General features: G+C 38.7%; 1 protein-coding gene and 2 long non-coding RNA genes across 4 annotated transcripts; all 3 read left to right on the forward strand.

Moving 5' to 3' along the window:
• The first annotated feature begins 6,155 nt into the window (after positions 1 to 6,155).
• On the forward strand, positions 6,156 to 10,255 carry LOC4328317 (uncharacterized). Its single transcript, XM_015769942.3, has 5 exons — positions 6,156 to 6,521; positions 6,609 to 6,751; positions 6,849 to 6,985; positions 9,112 to 9,588; positions 9,676 to 10,255. The coding sequence occupies exons 1-5, from the start codon at positions 6,428 to 6,430 to the stop codon at positions 10,043 to 10,045; spliced, it is 1,221 nt and encodes a 406-aa protein (XP_015625428.1). The 5' UTR covers positions 6,156 to 6,427; the 3' UTR covers positions 10,046 to 10,255.
• A 4,023-nt stretch (positions 10,256 to 14,278) lies between these two features.
• LOC136355179 (uncharacterized) lies at positions 14,279 to 15,384 on the forward strand. 2 transcript variants are annotated; one of them, XR_010739360.1, is made up of 4 exons: positions 14,279 to 14,419; positions 14,540 to 14,578; positions 14,842 to 14,907; positions 15,243 to 15,384. It is a non-coding gene; the product is annotated as an uncharacterized lncRNA (long non-coding RNA). The 2 variants fall into 2 exon arrangements; XR_010739359.1 differs by having other exon boundaries at positions 14,300 to 14,438.
• Positions 15,385 to 15,864: 480 nt separating this feature from the next.
• On the forward strand, positions 15,865 to 17,601 carry LOC136355178 (uncharacterized). Its single transcript, XR_010739358.1, has 3 exons — positions 15,865 to 15,898; positions 16,383 to 16,498; positions 17,296 to 17,601. It is a non-coding gene; the product is annotated as an uncharacterized lncRNA (long non-coding RNA).
• Positions 17,602 to 18,100: the final 499 nt, after the last annotated feature.

Raw genomic sequence — 18,100 nt, forward strand, 5'->3', positions numbered from 1 at the left:
AATGATCTTGTCATATGTATAAGAGTAAAAAAAATGCTAATGTGTTTAGTATTTGTGCCTAATACGCAGAAGGAGAAAAATTACATACCAATCTCCAATTTTAAGCATATTTCTCCCAATTCCCAGATACTACTTAATCTGTACCACCTACCCCTCTGTCCAAAAAAAAAAATCAATCATACCTACGAATCTAGATACACATGTGTTCAGATTCGTAGCTAGGAATTTTTTTTTTTGGGGGCGGAGTTGTATCTCCTAAAATAGTTGATTTGTAGCAATTCCAAGACAAATTAGTACAGAGGGAAAAGGACCACTGTGTCACTGGTTGATATAAAAGTACTATTATCAGGAGGGTAGGTTAGTGATATTGAAGGGATAAGATTCATTTAATAATACCTTGATTTATAGACGAAAATAGATAAGGAATCCCAAATCAATATTTTGACAAATTTTGAATGCTTAGAAATTAAATTCTCTGTGTTTTAAGCACAGAGAGAGTAGGAATAAATACTGTCTGATAAGAGTTGTTTCATGTCCTTACGCTACAACGGATTAAGACTCTAGAGAAATATTCCATTACAAATAAGCCAGCTAGCTGGTAGTTAATCAGGTAGATATCATGAACATATTTTCAGACTTTAACATATGAATTAATATCGCTGCCGTGTCAAATCAAAACCTAAGCAAACACAGCTTCACCAACACAGCCTACCGTTAGGGAGAGATTAAAACATTCCAAGATTCCATCAGACATACGTCTACATAATCAAACAAACTGTCGGTGCCCAGCTATATATTGCGTCACCTGTTCGTCATGACAGGCAGAGCAACCCTTAGTTAATTCCATCTATATTCAGAGATTCACTTGATTTCGCAGGAAACAGTTCAATTCCGGTAGTAATTAACATGAGAGGCAGGATTTTTCATCCATTTTTTTTTAAAAAATAATAACATGAGAAATATGATATGAAAATGACAAAGATTCAGTACGTAGCAACTAAACACATCAGTAATTACATGAAAACGTGTCAATTGTCGGCATTAACTAGATTACAATCAGTTGAAGCAATGTACTACAAGTTCAACGCCGAACCTTGACGACGGATGGGAGCCTGTGAACGGATCAAAGAATCATCACTACCAGGTCAAGGTCCCAAATATCATCTTCAATTCCTCTCCCTTTTGTCAGTCTAAAAGCAAAAATGATTGATTGAATTCCAAGCTAGATAGGAAGGTAAGTAGATTGTTAGAAAAATAGGGATATATATCTAGGTACATGCATCATATGTTTAGTTATTTATACATGGGGCCAAATTAAAATGCAAGTAGTGAGACTGAGAGGTGATGTGCTACTACATGAAAATTAAAGCATTAACTTTTTTCATGTGGATTAGTGGATACATTCATATTCAAAGCAAGAGCTTGATTGGGTTGTTGCATAGAGATGAGAACACAAATTAGGTTGAACAATTCATGACCTTTTTCACAATTGTTAATTTGGTTAATTAAGTATGAGTAAAAGATTGGCAGTAGCTGCATCAGGTTAAATAGTTTATTTGCATGTATATATCTGCATGCACTCGTAGTTTGACTTTGCTTGTGATGAGGAAGAGAGAAAGGTAGAAAAAAAAAAGAAGTTGGTCGTCTTTGCTGCCTGAAAAGGCCTAACCTTTACCTCCCCTTCTCTTTCTGAACTACTACCGGTCACCATCCGAAGAACTAACAATGCACTGTAAGCCTGTAATAAGCGTGCATGCATTCGTTGTGAGACGTGTGAAGTAATTAGAGTATGATTCGTTCTGAAAATTTGAATTCTAAACATACTTTTAATTATTTTGAGTTAATTTTTCAACATTTAAAGTTTTATCCACCAATTATATAGTTACGCTTATAATCAGTTCTAGGTGAAATGATGGAGATAGACTGTTTCACGAATGCCACTGCAAATTTACTTGTAGTAAATGACTTCATTTGGCTTCACGCTTTTCGTTTCCTGCGTTGATTGATTTCTTCAGCCAACTGAACCCAGTTCGACACCAGATGAATATGAGGCTCAGTTCGTTTGTGATGATTCCCAACCTCTCCTTCTCGATTTCCGCGCGCACGTTTTTCAAACTACTATTTTGATGCGTTTTTTGTAAAAAGTTTTTATACGAAAGTTGTTTAAAAAATCATATTGTTTCATTTTTGAAAAAAAAATTAGCTAATACTTAATTAATCACGCGCTAATGGATCGTTCCGTTTTTCGTGCCAGAGCCAAACGTTCCCAACCTGCTCTTTCGAACAGAGCCGGCTTGTTGTCAGCAACGTATTAACAAGTAACAACTATAGTTGCTACTTCCTCCGTTTCACAGTGTAGGACTTTCTACAATTGTCCATATTTATTTAGATGCTAATGAATCTAGACATATATATGTGTTTAGATTCATTAACATCTATATGTATATAGATAATGTTAGAAAGTCATACATTGTGAAACGGAGGGAGACTGCTACTAGCTAGGTACTCCCTCCGTCCCAAAAAAAAAACAAACACTAGGTTTCCGTGTATAACGTTTGACTGTCCGTCTTATATAATTTTTTTTATAATTAGTATTTTTATTGTTGTTAGATAATAAAACATGATTAATACTTTATATGTGACTTGTCTTTTTAATTTTTTTCATAATTTTTAAATAAGACGGACGGTTAAACGTTGGATACGAAAAACCATAGTTTATTTTTTTTTTGGACGAAGGGAGTAAGCACCAGGATTTGAGGGTCAGATGTCAGTATGTGTTACTGCGATCTGCTATGATTTCACACTGTGGCAGATTGTATGCTACTCTTTTGGTTTGGATTAGGGTTTTTTTTTTTGAAAACTTGATTTGGATTAGCTAGTATGATTCTCGATTAGTCTGAGGCCCTATTTAATTTGGATTATTGAGAGAGAATCATCCTCGTGGATTATCTACCTAAGATAAATTAAACTACATACAATTTGACCAAATTATTGTAAAACTATAGATTTAAGACGTTGTATCATAAAATTTAAATTTAGGCCGAGTTTAGTTCCAAACTTTTTCTCTAAACTTTCAACTTTTTCATCACATCAAAACTTTCCTACACACACAAACTTCCAACTTTTCCGTCACATCGTTCCAATTTCAACCAAAGTTCTAATTTTAGCGTGAACTAAATACACCCTTAGTGACTAATTTATTATGAACCTATAAATTTAAGGTCAAGTATCACAAAACTAAAAATTCTATAGTTAAATCCCTAGTATTACGTTATGTTGGAGCTATAAATGTTATAGTTTTATGATTAAATTATCACTAAATTTGTAGTTTTCTGATATTTTTTTTTGATACTCCATCTTTTATATATATATATATATATATATATATATATATATATATATATATATATATATATATATATATATATATATATATATATATATATATATATATATATATATATATATATGTGTGTGTGTGTGTGTGTGTGTGTGTAGTTTTGTGAGAAATTTCACGTTAAATATAACTAATATATAGTTATATGATATAACACCTTAAATCTATAGTTTTGTGAAATTTACTCTAAACTAAATAGTAGATAGACTTAACAAATACTTAAAACAAGTGATATAAACAATGCAATAGAAGGATTTTTTTAGAAAACGTATATATTAGAAAGTTTCTAAAAGGAAATATCTGATAAAAAAATTGCTACAGTTGTAGATTTGTGATATTGATTTACTTTAATACTCCGGATGATCAAGCACAAGTCGGAATGTTACAGCATCGCTCACAACGTCCTCTGCCATAGATACCTACCTATGTTGAGGCAGATAATTAATTAACAAACAATTATTTCGTTGGTGAAGATGAGTTATCTGGAGTATTTAATAAGTGAAATTGTGCTATTCCTTGGAATACTCTCTGTCTTTTCAAACAGGAAATTGGATCCTATACCTCCCTTGGGAAGATGTATAGATGCTCCCTCTTTAGTTCATTGGCAAAAAAGAAGTGATTATCGTTTTGTTCATTTGGCCCTTCTCTAGACTATAATGAATACTCACGAGTATCATTCATTGCATTGCCATTGTTGGGAACTCTTGTCTGAAGTTTTGGTATCTGAGATATGTATGTATGTAGAGATTCTTATGGTATTTTGACATCTCTGATTATGTATGTCTTGGCAGGTGTGGTTTGGAGGACTCCATCCTTTGGAAGTTCTCAAGCAATGGACAGTTTTCTGTAGCCTCGGTTTATGAGTTTTCTCCACCCCGTAACGCCAAAAATATTTTCGGTAATTGGCTTAGAGGGGTATCTAGGTCCATTAAGAAGATGATTCTAATTGGAGCTAGCGCTGTATGTTGGTCAATTTGGCGTTGTCGCAATGATAAAGTTTTTAATGGTAAACAATTATCTAACCCTATGCAGGTTATCTTCATGTCTTCCTACTGGCTCCACTTCTGGTCTACAATGCTACCACAGGAGGAGCATGATACTATGCGCAATGGTGCTACACTCTTGGAATCGGTAGCCAAGGGTCTCTTATTCCACTATGGGTGGCGTAGTTCCATAAGAATTGCTAGCTAAAATATTTTATGTGGTTTAACGCTAGTCAATAATAAAGGGGGGTTGGGGATTTGTCCCATCACCTTATTTCTCATTCTGATTTACTTTTATCTTACCTTTTTATTACTATTAAACTTATTGCTGTGTGTCTTATGACAGAAGCCGGAGATGTAATCCATTTCCATTATCTAAAAAAAATGAGTTTGATGGTTAAGGGTCGCTGCCTCACGGCCGACAACCTTGCTAAGCGCGGCTGGCCGCATGACCTTGGTTGCCCTCTGTGCTCATATGAGCAAGAAGACTGTGATCATCTCTTCCCAAAGTGCTCTTTTACCAATAGGGTTTGGTCCTTGCTGAGGGATTGGCTCAATGTGAATTTTATCTCCCCCCCCCCAAAGGACGACAAGGCCTTCCCCGCCGGAGTGGTGGCAACTGGCGAGACGCTGTTTTCAGACATGCTACATGAGTGCTTTTGACACCTTATTTATGTTGGTGAGTTGGCTAATTTGGATGGAACGCAATGCCAGAGTTTTTGACCAAAGGAGCAAGATGGCCGAGCACCTTGTGGCAGATATCAAAGAGGAAGTTGCAGTTTGGAGAGCTGCGGGGTGCGTTTCAGTGTTGTGATGAGTAGCCCTAGCAATCCCGGTCTTTTCTCTCTATCTCTCTCTCTCTCTTTTACTTCCATCCCGATTTCTACTCTCCGGGGGTGTTGGCCCCCGGCTCAATAGTTTAATGTCGTGTAAAAATCTGTAACTTTCCCCCTTTCAATCTTAATGAAATTTGGTCGGCCCCTTTGCCGACTCGGCAAAAAGATGTGGTGCGGCAATTTCCTAGTTCATCTGCATTTTTTTAATCATGGATGGAGTTCTCTGCACATACATACATATAGGCCTCATCATTATTGTTGGGTTTAGTCCCACATCAGTAATTGATGATGGGGGAGCACGACTTAAAAAGGTGGGGGCGATCCTCACCCATCATACTAGTCTTTTGAGTTGTGTAGGCCCAGGATCTAAAATTGTGGCTCTGGTTGGGCTTGTGGTGGAGCAGGCCCAATGTGACCTGGGGTGGCCCACGGTAGATGGCCCGGGCTGCGCACTTTAACAATTATTAGTCCACACAAAAGATCTATAATTATGGCAGAAACAACTTAACAACTTTATCAGGCCTCAGAAGCAGAGTTCCACACAAAAAACAACTTAACAACTTTATCAGTCCTCATTCGGTTTTTTCTCTTTTAAGTGGGCAGAGTTTATATTAATAGTGTTCACATATGTAGAGTTAAAATTATCTTCACTCGTTGCAACACGCATGTATTTTGTGCTAGTAGTTCTTTTTTTTTAAAAAAAAAAGTATGTCTATATTAGGGATTTCTGATACTCAAATTTACTTTACATTTTTTCTTTTGGCAGAGGATAAAAAGGTCGGCCCAACAAGCATGGACCTTTCTTAGTAGGCTAAAAATCGCCTATGCGCTAGGCCCATCTCCATATAAGGGCTAGGTTTTGGGCCATGATCTTCTTTTTTCTTTAATTATTTTCCGCGAAACAACAATAAATAAACAGAACAAGGGAGGGGGAAAAAAAAAGAGAAGGGAAGGAAACCCTCGCCACCACGCGTCTCCGCCTCCGGCGGCGGCGGCGCCGCCCGCCGCTGTACCAAGATCCCGCAGCCACTGCGCCGCCGGCCGCCGCGCTCGTCGCCCACGCACTAGTCCCTCCCGGAGTCGTAGGCTGCGGGTTACGCCCCCCGCCCCGCCGCCCGGCCGCTCTCTCCGGGTGGGGTGGTGGGTGGCAAGGGGCTGCGCCGCCATCCCATCACCAACCAAGCAAGCCGGCCGGGGAACGGGGAGCAACCATGTCGCTCCTACGACGGGTGGGGAGGAGGTTCCTCGCCGGCGACATCCTGTCGTCGGAGGCTTCGCCGCATGCCGTCGGCCGCCTCTTCACCGGTATCGTATCTCATCTTGCCGCCCCATCTGAGGCTTCTCCACTACCACCACTGCAGGCATTAATTGGCATCTTGTCGGCCTCATCAGAGCCTCCGCTACCGTCACCGCTGGAGGGTGTCAGGAGCCCCTCACCGCTGCCACTGCCTCGGGCTACCAAGCAACCATTCATTGGCATCTTCTCGCCATTCAAGAGTTACCCATTGCAGGTCATAAGGGAGTCACTGCCGCTGGTGGGTCACTCCTCTTCACTCAACATGATCTTCGCTCTCAACATGATATATCGTATGAACATCGCACTTGTAACGTACTATTTGTTTTTTGTCGCAGGCCCATCATCAGTCACTTAGCCGCAACGCCATCGGACCTAGCTACAGGTGGCCATGGACGCGGCTTACATCTGCAGTAGCACTGCCGAAACTCCTTGGCACTAGGTGGGCATCAACAAATACCTCCTCAACTACTGGGTAAGTAACATTGAGCTCACACTCTGCACAATTGACATACCGACACGTTGTTTAATTCACAAATGAGAAGCACACAAACACAAAAATTTCCCCCAGCGCTGCACACCGGCACTAATGGGACCTTTTATTCCCCACACTTGCTAAACAACTAATCCTTGCATGCAAAGCTCACGGCCACTAGCACATATCTGCATGCAAGTCTCGAATAACACATGTGCAAGCTAGTTGATCCACTCTTCATGTCACGACTCACTTCACTTGACTTGGCCGCTCCTCCAAGCAAATACTCACCCGCTGCTGCATGTAGTCACTTACATACAACTCATGGCTTTCACCGATCACACTAACTCGCACATGTTCTCGCTGATTTGCTCCCTCACACACATGCACACGACTTACTATAACTCAAACTAAAAGATCGCTTAAACAACAAGATTAGCAATGCACCTAACATGTAGAATTGCCAGTTAGCAGCAGGAGATTAGATAGAAAACATGTAAAAACACATTTTGAAATGAATTAAATTATAGCTGTGCTCAATACAAAATGTAGAAACTGAAAGACTGAGGTGTCAATTACAAGTTGCCAGCTTCCACATGGAAGAACCCGGATGTTGAAATCACTACAACGCTAATGCTGATGCAAAGAATCTTCCCTGTTAAAACTATGATGAATATAAAGAGCTATATCCCTGATAAATGGACAGGGCCGGCTCTACAATTTTGAGGGCCCTAGGGCAAACTTGACAACATGACCCTTAACGCTCTCTCTCCTATAGAGTGACGTGTTATATGTATATTCATATTTTTTGGTTGTTCAGATTAATGCCATTTTAAACCATATCAATTTTTGATAAAGTTGTTAAAGATGTGTATCCATTTAGTTTTTTTACCAAACTTTAGTAAATACATAAGAAATCCTGCTAAAACTAGACAATATTACTAAATTGTAAAGATTTTGGTATTGCCAAAATTTGGTAAGATTTATTTTGGCTACAATATGAACAGCCCCTTCATTTTCAAAGTGTGTTTTCAAATCTAATCATAGAGAGAAATGAACATTGATAACATTTCATATATATGTTTTTTTAGAAATAGAAAAATATCAACACTTAAACTGATCTTGTTTATTTTTCCCATTTACTTAGCACCATAAAAATGCTTCTTGAGTAAAATTACAACTTATCAGCACCTAAAATTATAAAGGAAATATATATTACCAACAAGAATCTATCTTTACATACAATTTTGATTGTTGAATCTAGAATCTTTATTACTCCCTCCGTTTCACAATATAAGTCATTCTAGCATTTTCCACATTCATATTGATGTTAATGAATCTAGACATATATGTGTGCCTAGATTCATTAACATCTATATGAATGTGGGTAATGCTAGAATGACTTACATTGTGAAACGGAGGAAGTAATTCACTAATCAGTATTATGTAGATACTAGTAGATAACCAGGAGTGGTAGATAGTATGTAATTATTCACTAATCTTAAAGTACTACTTTGGCTCATACAGTACTCATACAATTTTAAGCATGGGGACGGGCCCTAGGCCGTCACCCTCTTTGCCCTGCCCCAGAGCCGGGCCTGTAAATGGAAATGCAATAGTGTCACCTAGATTCACTATACAGTCTATAGATGAACTCTAAGAAGGTGAATATATTTATGGTTATGACCGAAAAGAACAAGCTTGATAGTTGGACGCAAAATTTTACACTCGAAGAGAGGAAAAAAGAGAAATTAAACCCTAATTCAGTTTCTGGCCGCTAGCAAACCGGATGCCACACGGCTGGATGTCAGCATTCTTACACTGATCACCATGAAGCTGAATGACCTACAACCATTTAATTATGTTATCAACATATCCGTGAAGCAGAAATTGAGAACTAGATAAGCATTGCCAAGTGCATCATACCTGGCCAAGCTCTGGATCTTGGAGTACAGTACCATTGCAGCAGAATTCCTTTTTCAGATCATTGAGGATCTTGTTGTAACTGAACTCCTAGCCCTGAACTCATCATAGATTTTGTTGAGATGTGCTTTGCCAAGACTACTGTTTTACAATAATATTTAGTATTTTTTTAATCTTTGTTTCATATTGTGGTTTTCTTATAGGTTTGGTCCATGTTTTACTAGTGCGGGAGAGTTGATTGATGCCCTTACCTATGCAAGAGCCAACCCTCTTATGAGAAAGGTTAAGATCATGGGTAGAGAAGATAAAATCATATGGATTCCAAATGACAATCTCAGGAGACTCGTGAGATCATTAAACAAGACCTATGCCTTACTTCATGCAAAGAAGAAGTGTCTGTCCTCATTAACTTCTTCAAATGTCTTAGTGGGTGAGGATGGAAGTGCAGTAATTCAGGGTGTTATAGAGATTCCTTACAGTGAGGAAGAAGCTTGTTGTCGATACAATGAAACTGCTTCCATTCTGAAAGAGCTGATTACAGAGTCTGTGGGGTCTGAAGCTATTGGTGTGGATTGTATTGCCGATTTTCGCCGTCTACTCCGCCAGATGGAGAGCATGACATCGGTTTGTCAGGAGTACATCATCAGCAACCACGCTTCGCTTATACCTGATGCTAACAGGTATTCTACTGCATAATTTGTATTTATTTTGTGTGATTTAATTGTTTTTTTTTATTACTGATGTGGTTGGTATAATGTTTAATATAGGACGGCGGTATTTCTATTATTTTACAATCACATCATGGGTAAGCTCGCCCAGGAGCAACCAAGACTGAAGAATCAGATTATTAGCAAGTTGCCGTATGATGGGATTTGGCTAGGCATAGTTATTTCCAACCGCTTTCTCAGAAGATGGTTGAATAGCCATAGGGAATACGTGAGTACCGGGGATGATGACATGAGCTTTAACTGGAATGTCCGCTCTCATTTTTACGTACATCTGTGGATCTTTGCTTATAGTCAATTGGAGGTAGAGGAATGCTTATATGGTGAGTTTCCAGAGCTTCTGTTGGAGATTGAGATCCTGCTATGGAAAGCGAATGAGATCGATGGGCTAGGATTCGAGGATAAGTTTTAGTGGCTTTGAGATATGGCAATGCATTGTAATATGGGTGAATTGTCTGTATGACGTTTAATCTGAGATCATGGATCTCTTGTTAGGGCTTTAGGTGGTGTTTGGATCCAGGGACTTAACTTTAGTCTCTGTATTTAGACACTAATTTAGTCTATTAAATATAGACTACTTACAAAACTAATTACATAAATGAAAGCTAATTTGCGAGATAAATTTTTTAAGCCTAATTAATCTATATTTAGAGAATGTTTACTGTAGCATCACATAGGCTAATCATGGATTAATTAGGCTCAATAGATTCGTCTGGATTAATTAGGCTTAATAGATTCGTCTTGTGAATTAGTCCAAGATTATGGATGTGTTATATTAATAGTCTACGTTTAATATTTGTAATTAATATCCAAACATCCGATGTGATAAGGACTTAAAAGTTTTAGTCCCATCTAAATAGGGTCTTAGTTACTCTTATCTCTTGTTAGGTCTCTTGCTGGCAATAATTTTGTATTAATTATTTTCTCATATTGTTATGGATATTACTATTTGGAAAACATGGTCACATTGTCATGCACATGAAGAGGGTCATTGCTTAGATCTTTTATGTGGCTTTCGTATCGGGGAAAATTAAGGGGCGCAGATGGAGATGGTGTGGGCCGTCGACGGTGGAGAATACAAGTCAAGACTCAAGAACGACCCGTGATCCGTTCTCCATGGGTTGCTCTCCTGTGAAGCTCGTGAGATTCTAAGACGGAGGAGGACGAACAAGTTTTACTCATAGCGGCGGCGGTGATAAGCTGGAGAAAAGGAGGAGGAGGAGATGGAGGGGTGTCGAGGAGATGGGCCGTGCTGCTCTGCCTCGGGAGCGGGAGCTTCTGCCTCGGCTTGCTCTTCACCGACAGGTAACCAATCAATCTCCTGCTCTTCAGTTCTTGCTTTCTCCAACTCGAGGCTTGGAGCTCAGCTTTGGAGGTGTGCTGGTTGATTTGTGCTGCGGCTAGCTCAAGATCTGTGGCATTTGACGGGCCTCATGCATTTGGGGGTCTGGATTACTGTGTGCTCATGGATTCGTGTTATGATTTTGGGGGTAAAATACTGAAATCAGTGCCGCTGTTCTTGCTTTCATGAGGGCATTTGGTGATTTGGTTGCTTCGATTACATCGAATTGGAGTGTCTATGCTCTCTAAACCTCGAATTTATTATTGGGTACCGCATTAGATTATTGGCTTCGCAAGCTGGGCCTTGTGCAAATGATCCTGTGTGAAATATGCACATAATTTGCTTCCCTAGAGGAGTTTCTGCTAACTGGTGTATCTTCAGTTCCTCATCCAACATTTTAGCTTTACCATTCAACTCTCCAGTCACTTTCTTCTTCAGAAATATAAAAATGTCAAAGAACAGAAAGCACTTTCTTCTTCAGAAATATAAAAATGTCAAAGAACAGAAAGCATGTAAAACAACGATGCTCAGGAACTGTTAAATGATTATTTGCTAATATGGAACAAAAATTATCATATAATTATACCATTATATCTACTGTCACGAAGAGTACATTCTTTAACGCCAGTTTAGCAGCAAAGACTTCGCCCCGAGTGCGTCTTAACTCAGTAGAACAACTGATTATTTTTACTATATCCCATTAGTTTAACTGATTTTTGTCTGTCGAGTGCGTTATAACTCAGTTATAACTCGAGCCTTTCCTATATAATATCAGTTTATAGGCAATATGGCCTGAGTTGCAGCATGCTACTCTCATCTCCATATTAGCAATAACACACTTCGGGTGCGTCTTTAACTCGGTAGTACACATGATGAAATAAATATGCTATAACAACTGAGCTTAACAACACACTTCAACTTAATTAAGCTCAGTTTTATATAGTAAAGAACAGAAGCATATATGACGTGCCTCAAGTGCGTCCACTTCAACTTGTATGGCTCTCTCATCGAATGCGTGTGTGTGATACAGTGAAGTAATTTTTTTTTAATTTCTTCTGCTGCGCAATCTCTGCAGGTGTTCGGGTTGCACGCATGAGGTGGATCTGGACAAGCCGCCGGTGCTGCAGGAGGTGGAGAATTTCTTTATGGGTCACTGAGTTGGAGATTTCACCTTCAGCAAAGGCAGACTGGTACATGTAGCTTCTAATTTGTGCCGTTTGGTTTGTGTAGTTACATTGTGCCGAAATTAGTTTAAAGGGTGATGAATTCATGATATCTCAGCTTCAGTTTGGTAATTAGCTTAGCCGTTTTGGAGTAATGTTGTCGTGCATGGTTTTGTTCAGTTTGGGAGTAGGTTTGGCTAACACAAACTGCTGCTGGTGTTTTGAGGACATCAAGCAATGTGTCCACCAGGAAATTTTATCATCCAAATGTAGCCAGCTAGCTGAATTTCTCATTCAATTGTGCAGAGATAGATCGGGATGTCCATGTTCTCAAATATGATGGGCGGTTGTCTGGACCATGACTCAATCATCACGACCAACATTTTTGTGGCGCTGCAATGCATCTGCATTGCGATTGGGCATCTACTGGAAAAGAACTGGTAGGTCAATGAATCCATTACAGTGCTTGTGTTGCAGGGATAGTTCTCTCGCGCTGCACTCCAGGTGTTTGTAGTTTTGCCTTAAGGAAGAGTAGTTTCAGTTCTGCTCCATGGCTTGCAGGGGTTGATCACTAGAGGTGTGATTCATGCTTGTCAGTGCTGGTAAGAAAATTCACACATTCCTGTCATCCTGTGTTTAGTGAGGACTTCTTCATCTATTACTTCCACTGATCAGTCTTCAATTTTGGGCAAGCTTTCTATGTACTGATTGTTCGTGTAGTTAGCTTCCAACCAAAGTGAAATTTGTTCTGTACGTGACAATGTGACATGTCTTAGTTTAATTTGGTTTTGGCTAATTTAATCTTGACAACAAAATGCACTGTAGTAGGAATCACTTGAGAAATTCATTATTTCATAAGTACACATGATGAAATTATTTTTTACAGTTCTGTATAAGATGTTTTTTATATCTCTGAATTTATCAAAGCCACATTTTTAGAACTTTCTCAAACCCATGTAATTTCTGAATGTGAAGGTGCACTTATTGAAATGGATGGATTAGTCAACTACCCTCCCGTTCCTATAAAACTATACTGAAAAATAGATTAAACAATCATGACTGCCCTGTCCCAAACAAATGTTTTTTTCCCTAAAATACAGACTTAAAAGGATTGTATCACAGTACTATCTGGAGCTCTTTTACATTTAGAGGACTTAGGTGCTGAGTGCCAAGTACTGGATGTGAGTAAGCTTGATCATTTAGATTATTTAGAGAATCAACATCCTTACTCCTACAGGAACTGAATTGCCTAATGTAAATTTCTAGGATGTTCGTGTAGTTAGCTCCCAACCAAAGTGGAATTTGGTTTTTGTTCGTGTACTTCAACAATGTGAATTTTTTTCCTGCAGTAACCTTGGTTTTTGTTCCTGCAGTAACTGAATTTCCAGGATGTGAATTTTCAGGATGTTCATGTAGTTAGCTCCCAACCAAAGTGAAATTTGCTTTTTGTTCTGTACTTCAACAATGTCACATGTCTTAGTTTAATTTAGTTTTGGCTAATTTAATCTTGAAAACAAAATGCACTGTAGTAGGAATCACTTGAGAAATTCATTTATTTCATAAATACACATGATGAATTTTTTTTTAAGTTCTGTTATTGGTTGCCCTGTCGATCTATTGAGTTCACAAGGATCTTTGCTTGGGTGAGTATAAATTTTGAATTCTATCCTCTTCGTCTGTTTCTCTTCTCTTGCTCGATTTGCTTTGCTGTTGGTGCCTCTTTGTGACTGTACTGTACCTGCTACTTTTTTTTGTTAATCTTGTCATGGATCTCGGAAAGGTTACCTGATTTCGCATAGATTTTGTGGCTTAAGAAGTAACAATCATTGTTAAAATAAGTGAGATTTGAAATAATAATTATTTCCTAATAAGTGAGATATTAGATAATATGCTGGTAAATTATTTCATATATTATTACTCCTAATAAGTGATATTGTTAATTTTTTCTCACTCTTCGCATTAGCTACGTACAAGCATTATAACAAACATCTCACTTACTAGAACAATAATTTAACATTATCTCTCATCGTTCTGCCATATTTGCTTACTTAGTCCTTCGCTTTCTTTAAATGATTAATAATGTTTTCTTCTGCATGCCAGGCTGTGGTCCAGTATATGAATGATTTGAATGCTGTAAGAGGAACAAACCAGAAGAAAACAGATCGGGGAAGCTTCTGGACCTTGCTCTTCTCACTGTTTGGTTGTTGCAAAAAGGACCAAGAACTGGGATTGCCAGTATAACTCAAGCATTTCATCTGTATGCATGTTGTGAATTACTCAGGTCTGCAAAGAAAGGAAACGTGGGTAATTTGGTTCCTCTTCTTTTTTTGGCTTCCTTTTTTTTGTGTATATATGTAATTTTGTCATGAACCTGTTCCCGCTGCTTCCCGAGGCGTTCAAGGGCAATAAGCAAATCGGAGTGATCGGATGGGGCTCTCAGGTTCGAAAAAAATAAACGCTTTCTTTCTTGTTTTCAGACTTATTTTCCCGTTTCATTTAGATGGCTAGTGTCGCACATGTGACATTTCCAATCACTAATTGATCAATTGCGCAGCAAATTGCTTCAATAACGAACAAATTGATGTGACCAATGTGGTGAATGGGTTGTCAATTGATTTTTTACATGGATTTCTCATGCTACTCGGGTTCAGGACAAGAAAACCACCTGTATTGTGCATAACAGAGTTGCCATTGCTTTTTCAGGGGCCTGCACAAGCCCAGAATCTGAGGGATTCAATAGCTCAAGTGAAGTCAGACATTGTTGTTAAGGTACTCTTATCTTGTACTGTATTTTCAGTTTTGATTCATAGGACATTTTTTTGCAGTACTTTGGTATGCAAGTCGCCCTGTTAACTGAAAGCTCTGAACCATGGTTTGAAGCCTCGATTGAACTCCTAATATTCGTTCTCCTTTGTATATGGCTAGCTTGTTAAGGTGCACAGGCTATAACTTATTATCCATTATTATTTTGAAAAATAACTCGAGTTATACAATTTGTCAATGTGGACATCATAATTCATAAGCCATTATATTTTATGCTCCTCACTTATGCAATTTTGCATTGTTCTGTTAGTCCAGCATTCTATTATGCCCTTTCCTTTCAGATTGGTCTCCGGAAAGGCTCCAAGTCATTTGATGAAGCACGTGCTGCTGGTTTTTCTGAAGAGAGTGGAACCTTGGGAGATATTTGGGAGACTGTTTCTGGCAGTGACCTCGTGTTGCTGTTGATATCAGACGCTGCATAGGTTAACTTCAGGCTCTAGCTGCATGATTTTAGTTGCCACTTGATGTTGTTACCTTTACCAATGCTTGTTTGAATTGTGCTGAATTTCATGGTTCTGTTGTTTCATGGTCTTGTTTATTAAATTGAATCTCCAATGCCACATGCCATCTGCCGTCACACAGTCACTCCTTTTATCCCTTGTAGATGCAGCAAAGCCCACACTCAAAGAGAGATAGTTGGTGATGAATCAGGAGCTGAGCTTGGCGGTGGAGCGCGATGCTTTGCTCCAGGAGGACTCCATCGTTTTTGCGCTCATCAAGCAGCGGCCTACACTCCCGCCGCCGAAGCTGCCAGTGGCCGGTCCCTTGTGGAAATGGTAATTCTATCATTTACCGGTTTCTTCTTCTGTTCAATTGTAGATAGATCCATTGGATTTGATCCTAATCAAGTTCTATTTTTGAACTGTTGCAGTTCTTTCACATGAAAAAACTTGTGGTTATCAAAGCTCTGGACATCTACAGAAGAACAAGGAATCTGGTATGTATAATCATCATGTACCTTTATTTTGTTTTTATTATTACCTAGAGTTACATGCATTTTTTTCCTTCTGAACGAAGGCATTGGGAGAACTGGAGAACTAAATGATCTCTAGAACATAAGACAAAAGGCTTATCTGATTTCTACAATCTATCAGTTTTAAACTCAGTAGGAACTTCCTATTCCCAGTTCTAAGAGAGGCAATCATCTTTACCTTATCCTGTAACTGTTTACTTTTCACCGCTGACAATTTAGATGCCACATAAACACATACATTTCTATCTATTGTTAACTTGAAAGACTAGGCTGATCCATAATATTTCTTATATTATTAATTAGTAACCTGGAGCTGTTGTCATAGATAATGGAGGAGAATGGCTTATTGTTGTAAACATCTTTGTGGCTGTTTGAAATTATCATGTATCTTTTCCTTCTTTCTCACTAACCTTATCTCTTCTCCTCCTCTCCTCCATACATGAACCAGCCACTGCAGTGAAACCAACGGGCGAACGTGTTGACCACCGAAGTCGCCATCATGTGATTTCCACCAAGATCGCCATAAGCCGGTCTTCGCCCAATAACGTTGCTGTAAAACCCCAGGTAAGTTCCTACTGCTTGCCCTAATATCTTTTGCTTTCGATCATTGATCCCTGTCCACACTCTTCTGGGCTTGGGATTTGATCTCTATGTATGTGATGATTTGAATGAGGGGATTCGACTAGGAAAGTACCGTGTGAAGGATTTATATGATATTAGTGGCGTTTGACCTGATTAGATTCAATCTGGCTTTTTTTTATCAACCCTAGGTTTGATCTGTTAGGCTGAAGATTTTGAGAACAAATTATAATGGGCGGTTAGTTTCAATGGTACTAGAAATTTCACCTAGGTTTTGTGTATGGATGATAACTCAAACTTCCCTAACTGTTGTAATTCATTCATGTATTATTCTTTAAGGTGTTACTGTGGTCAAGTTTTTTTTTAAAAAAAACTAATTTGCGTTTAGGCTAGAATTAGCAAGGCTTTTGTTTGAAGAGTTCTAATGAAGCATAATTTTAATTGGAAAATAAGCAGGATAGAAACTAGATTGAAACTTTTTTTTTCTGTTTATTATGGTTGTTTAAATGGCATTCTCATTTTTACCATTCTACTGCCTCCAAACCCCAGTTGCAAGAACAAAATTCAAATGATAAAAATGAAATATTGAGATTAAGAGCACTATATTCTCTCTAAAAATAGATGCAATTCTTCTGAGTCCATGTGATGCACCTTTTGGAGTGATTAGGATTTATCAGTTATACACCTAATTAAATAATCTCTCAAAACGTGTATGATTAATGCAACGAGTTCAATAATTTATCTTGATGCCTAATCTAATCCTTTACTCAATTATCTTGCAGGCAATCTTGATCAATTAATTTTAGAGAAAGAGAGAGAGAGAGAGAGAGAGAGAGAGAGAGAGAGAGAGAGAGAGAGGAACGTCTATGATCAATTGCTCCAGTTTAGAGAGTTTTTTCACTACAGGAAGGTGAGATGACCACCACCAGCTGAAACTGCACTGTGTAGGCCCTTGCTTGAGAAGTAATGGCCATGACTTGAACCTTTGTTCGTCTGGAACAGCAACACTTCAGTATGCAAAAACCTCTTGGAAGTGGCCATATACATTTTGTAAAATATCCATCAATTACTATTATCCCTTTCATCCATCAGAATTGTGTTACTTGCCGTGTACGGTTTAACAGAGCACTCTACCACCAAATTTTGTTGTAAACATGGTATCTAAAAACTGCTTGAGCGATCCAGCTATTTAGCACTCCGAAAATCTACCACTACGTTATGTCAGACAATTTTTTTTTCTTATTTACGTTCTAAGCTTCTAGCAACAACACGGAATAGGAATCGACTAAACAATAACCCCATCAGCTAGTATGTCATTAAGCCTTTCCTTGTTTGATCTGCTGATAACATGAGCAAATTTGTGGCATATTGACCCGCTTTAATATATCATCAATCAATAACTCCCCTAACCCCATCGTTTTTCTCATTTTTTTAATTATTTTTGGGCTATCTCGTTGTTTTACACGTGGCTGCTAACTTCTCCTACTCGTTGCGCGCGCGGGGGCAACCGTCCATAAGAGGTGCGCCGGTTAATTAAAACTAGAGGATGGGGCGCGCCACTGGCGCGCCGCCTGAAGAGAGCTGTGG

This window comes from Oryza sativa, chromosome 2, assembly GCF_034140825.1.
Source record: "Oryza sativa Japonica Group chromosome 2, ASM3414082v1".
NCBI lineage: Eukaryota > Viridiplantae > Streptophyta > Magnoliopsida > Poales > Poaceae > Oryza > Oryza sativa.

Excerpts from the sequence above, each read along its gene's own strand:
- LOC4328317 (XM_015769942.3), top strand. The coding sequence starts at position 6,428 with ATGTCGCTCCTACGACGGGTGGGGAGGAGGTTCCTCGCCGGCGACATC. Across the intron at positions 6,752-6,848 it reads TAAGGGAGTCACTGCCGCTG|GCCCATCATCAGTCACTTAG; the intron begins GTGGGTCACTCC and ends TTTTTGTCGCAG. Across the intron at positions 9,589-9,675 it reads CTTATACCTGATGCTAACAG|GACGGCGGTATTTCTATTAT; the intron begins GTATTCTACTGC and ends TGTTTAATATAG.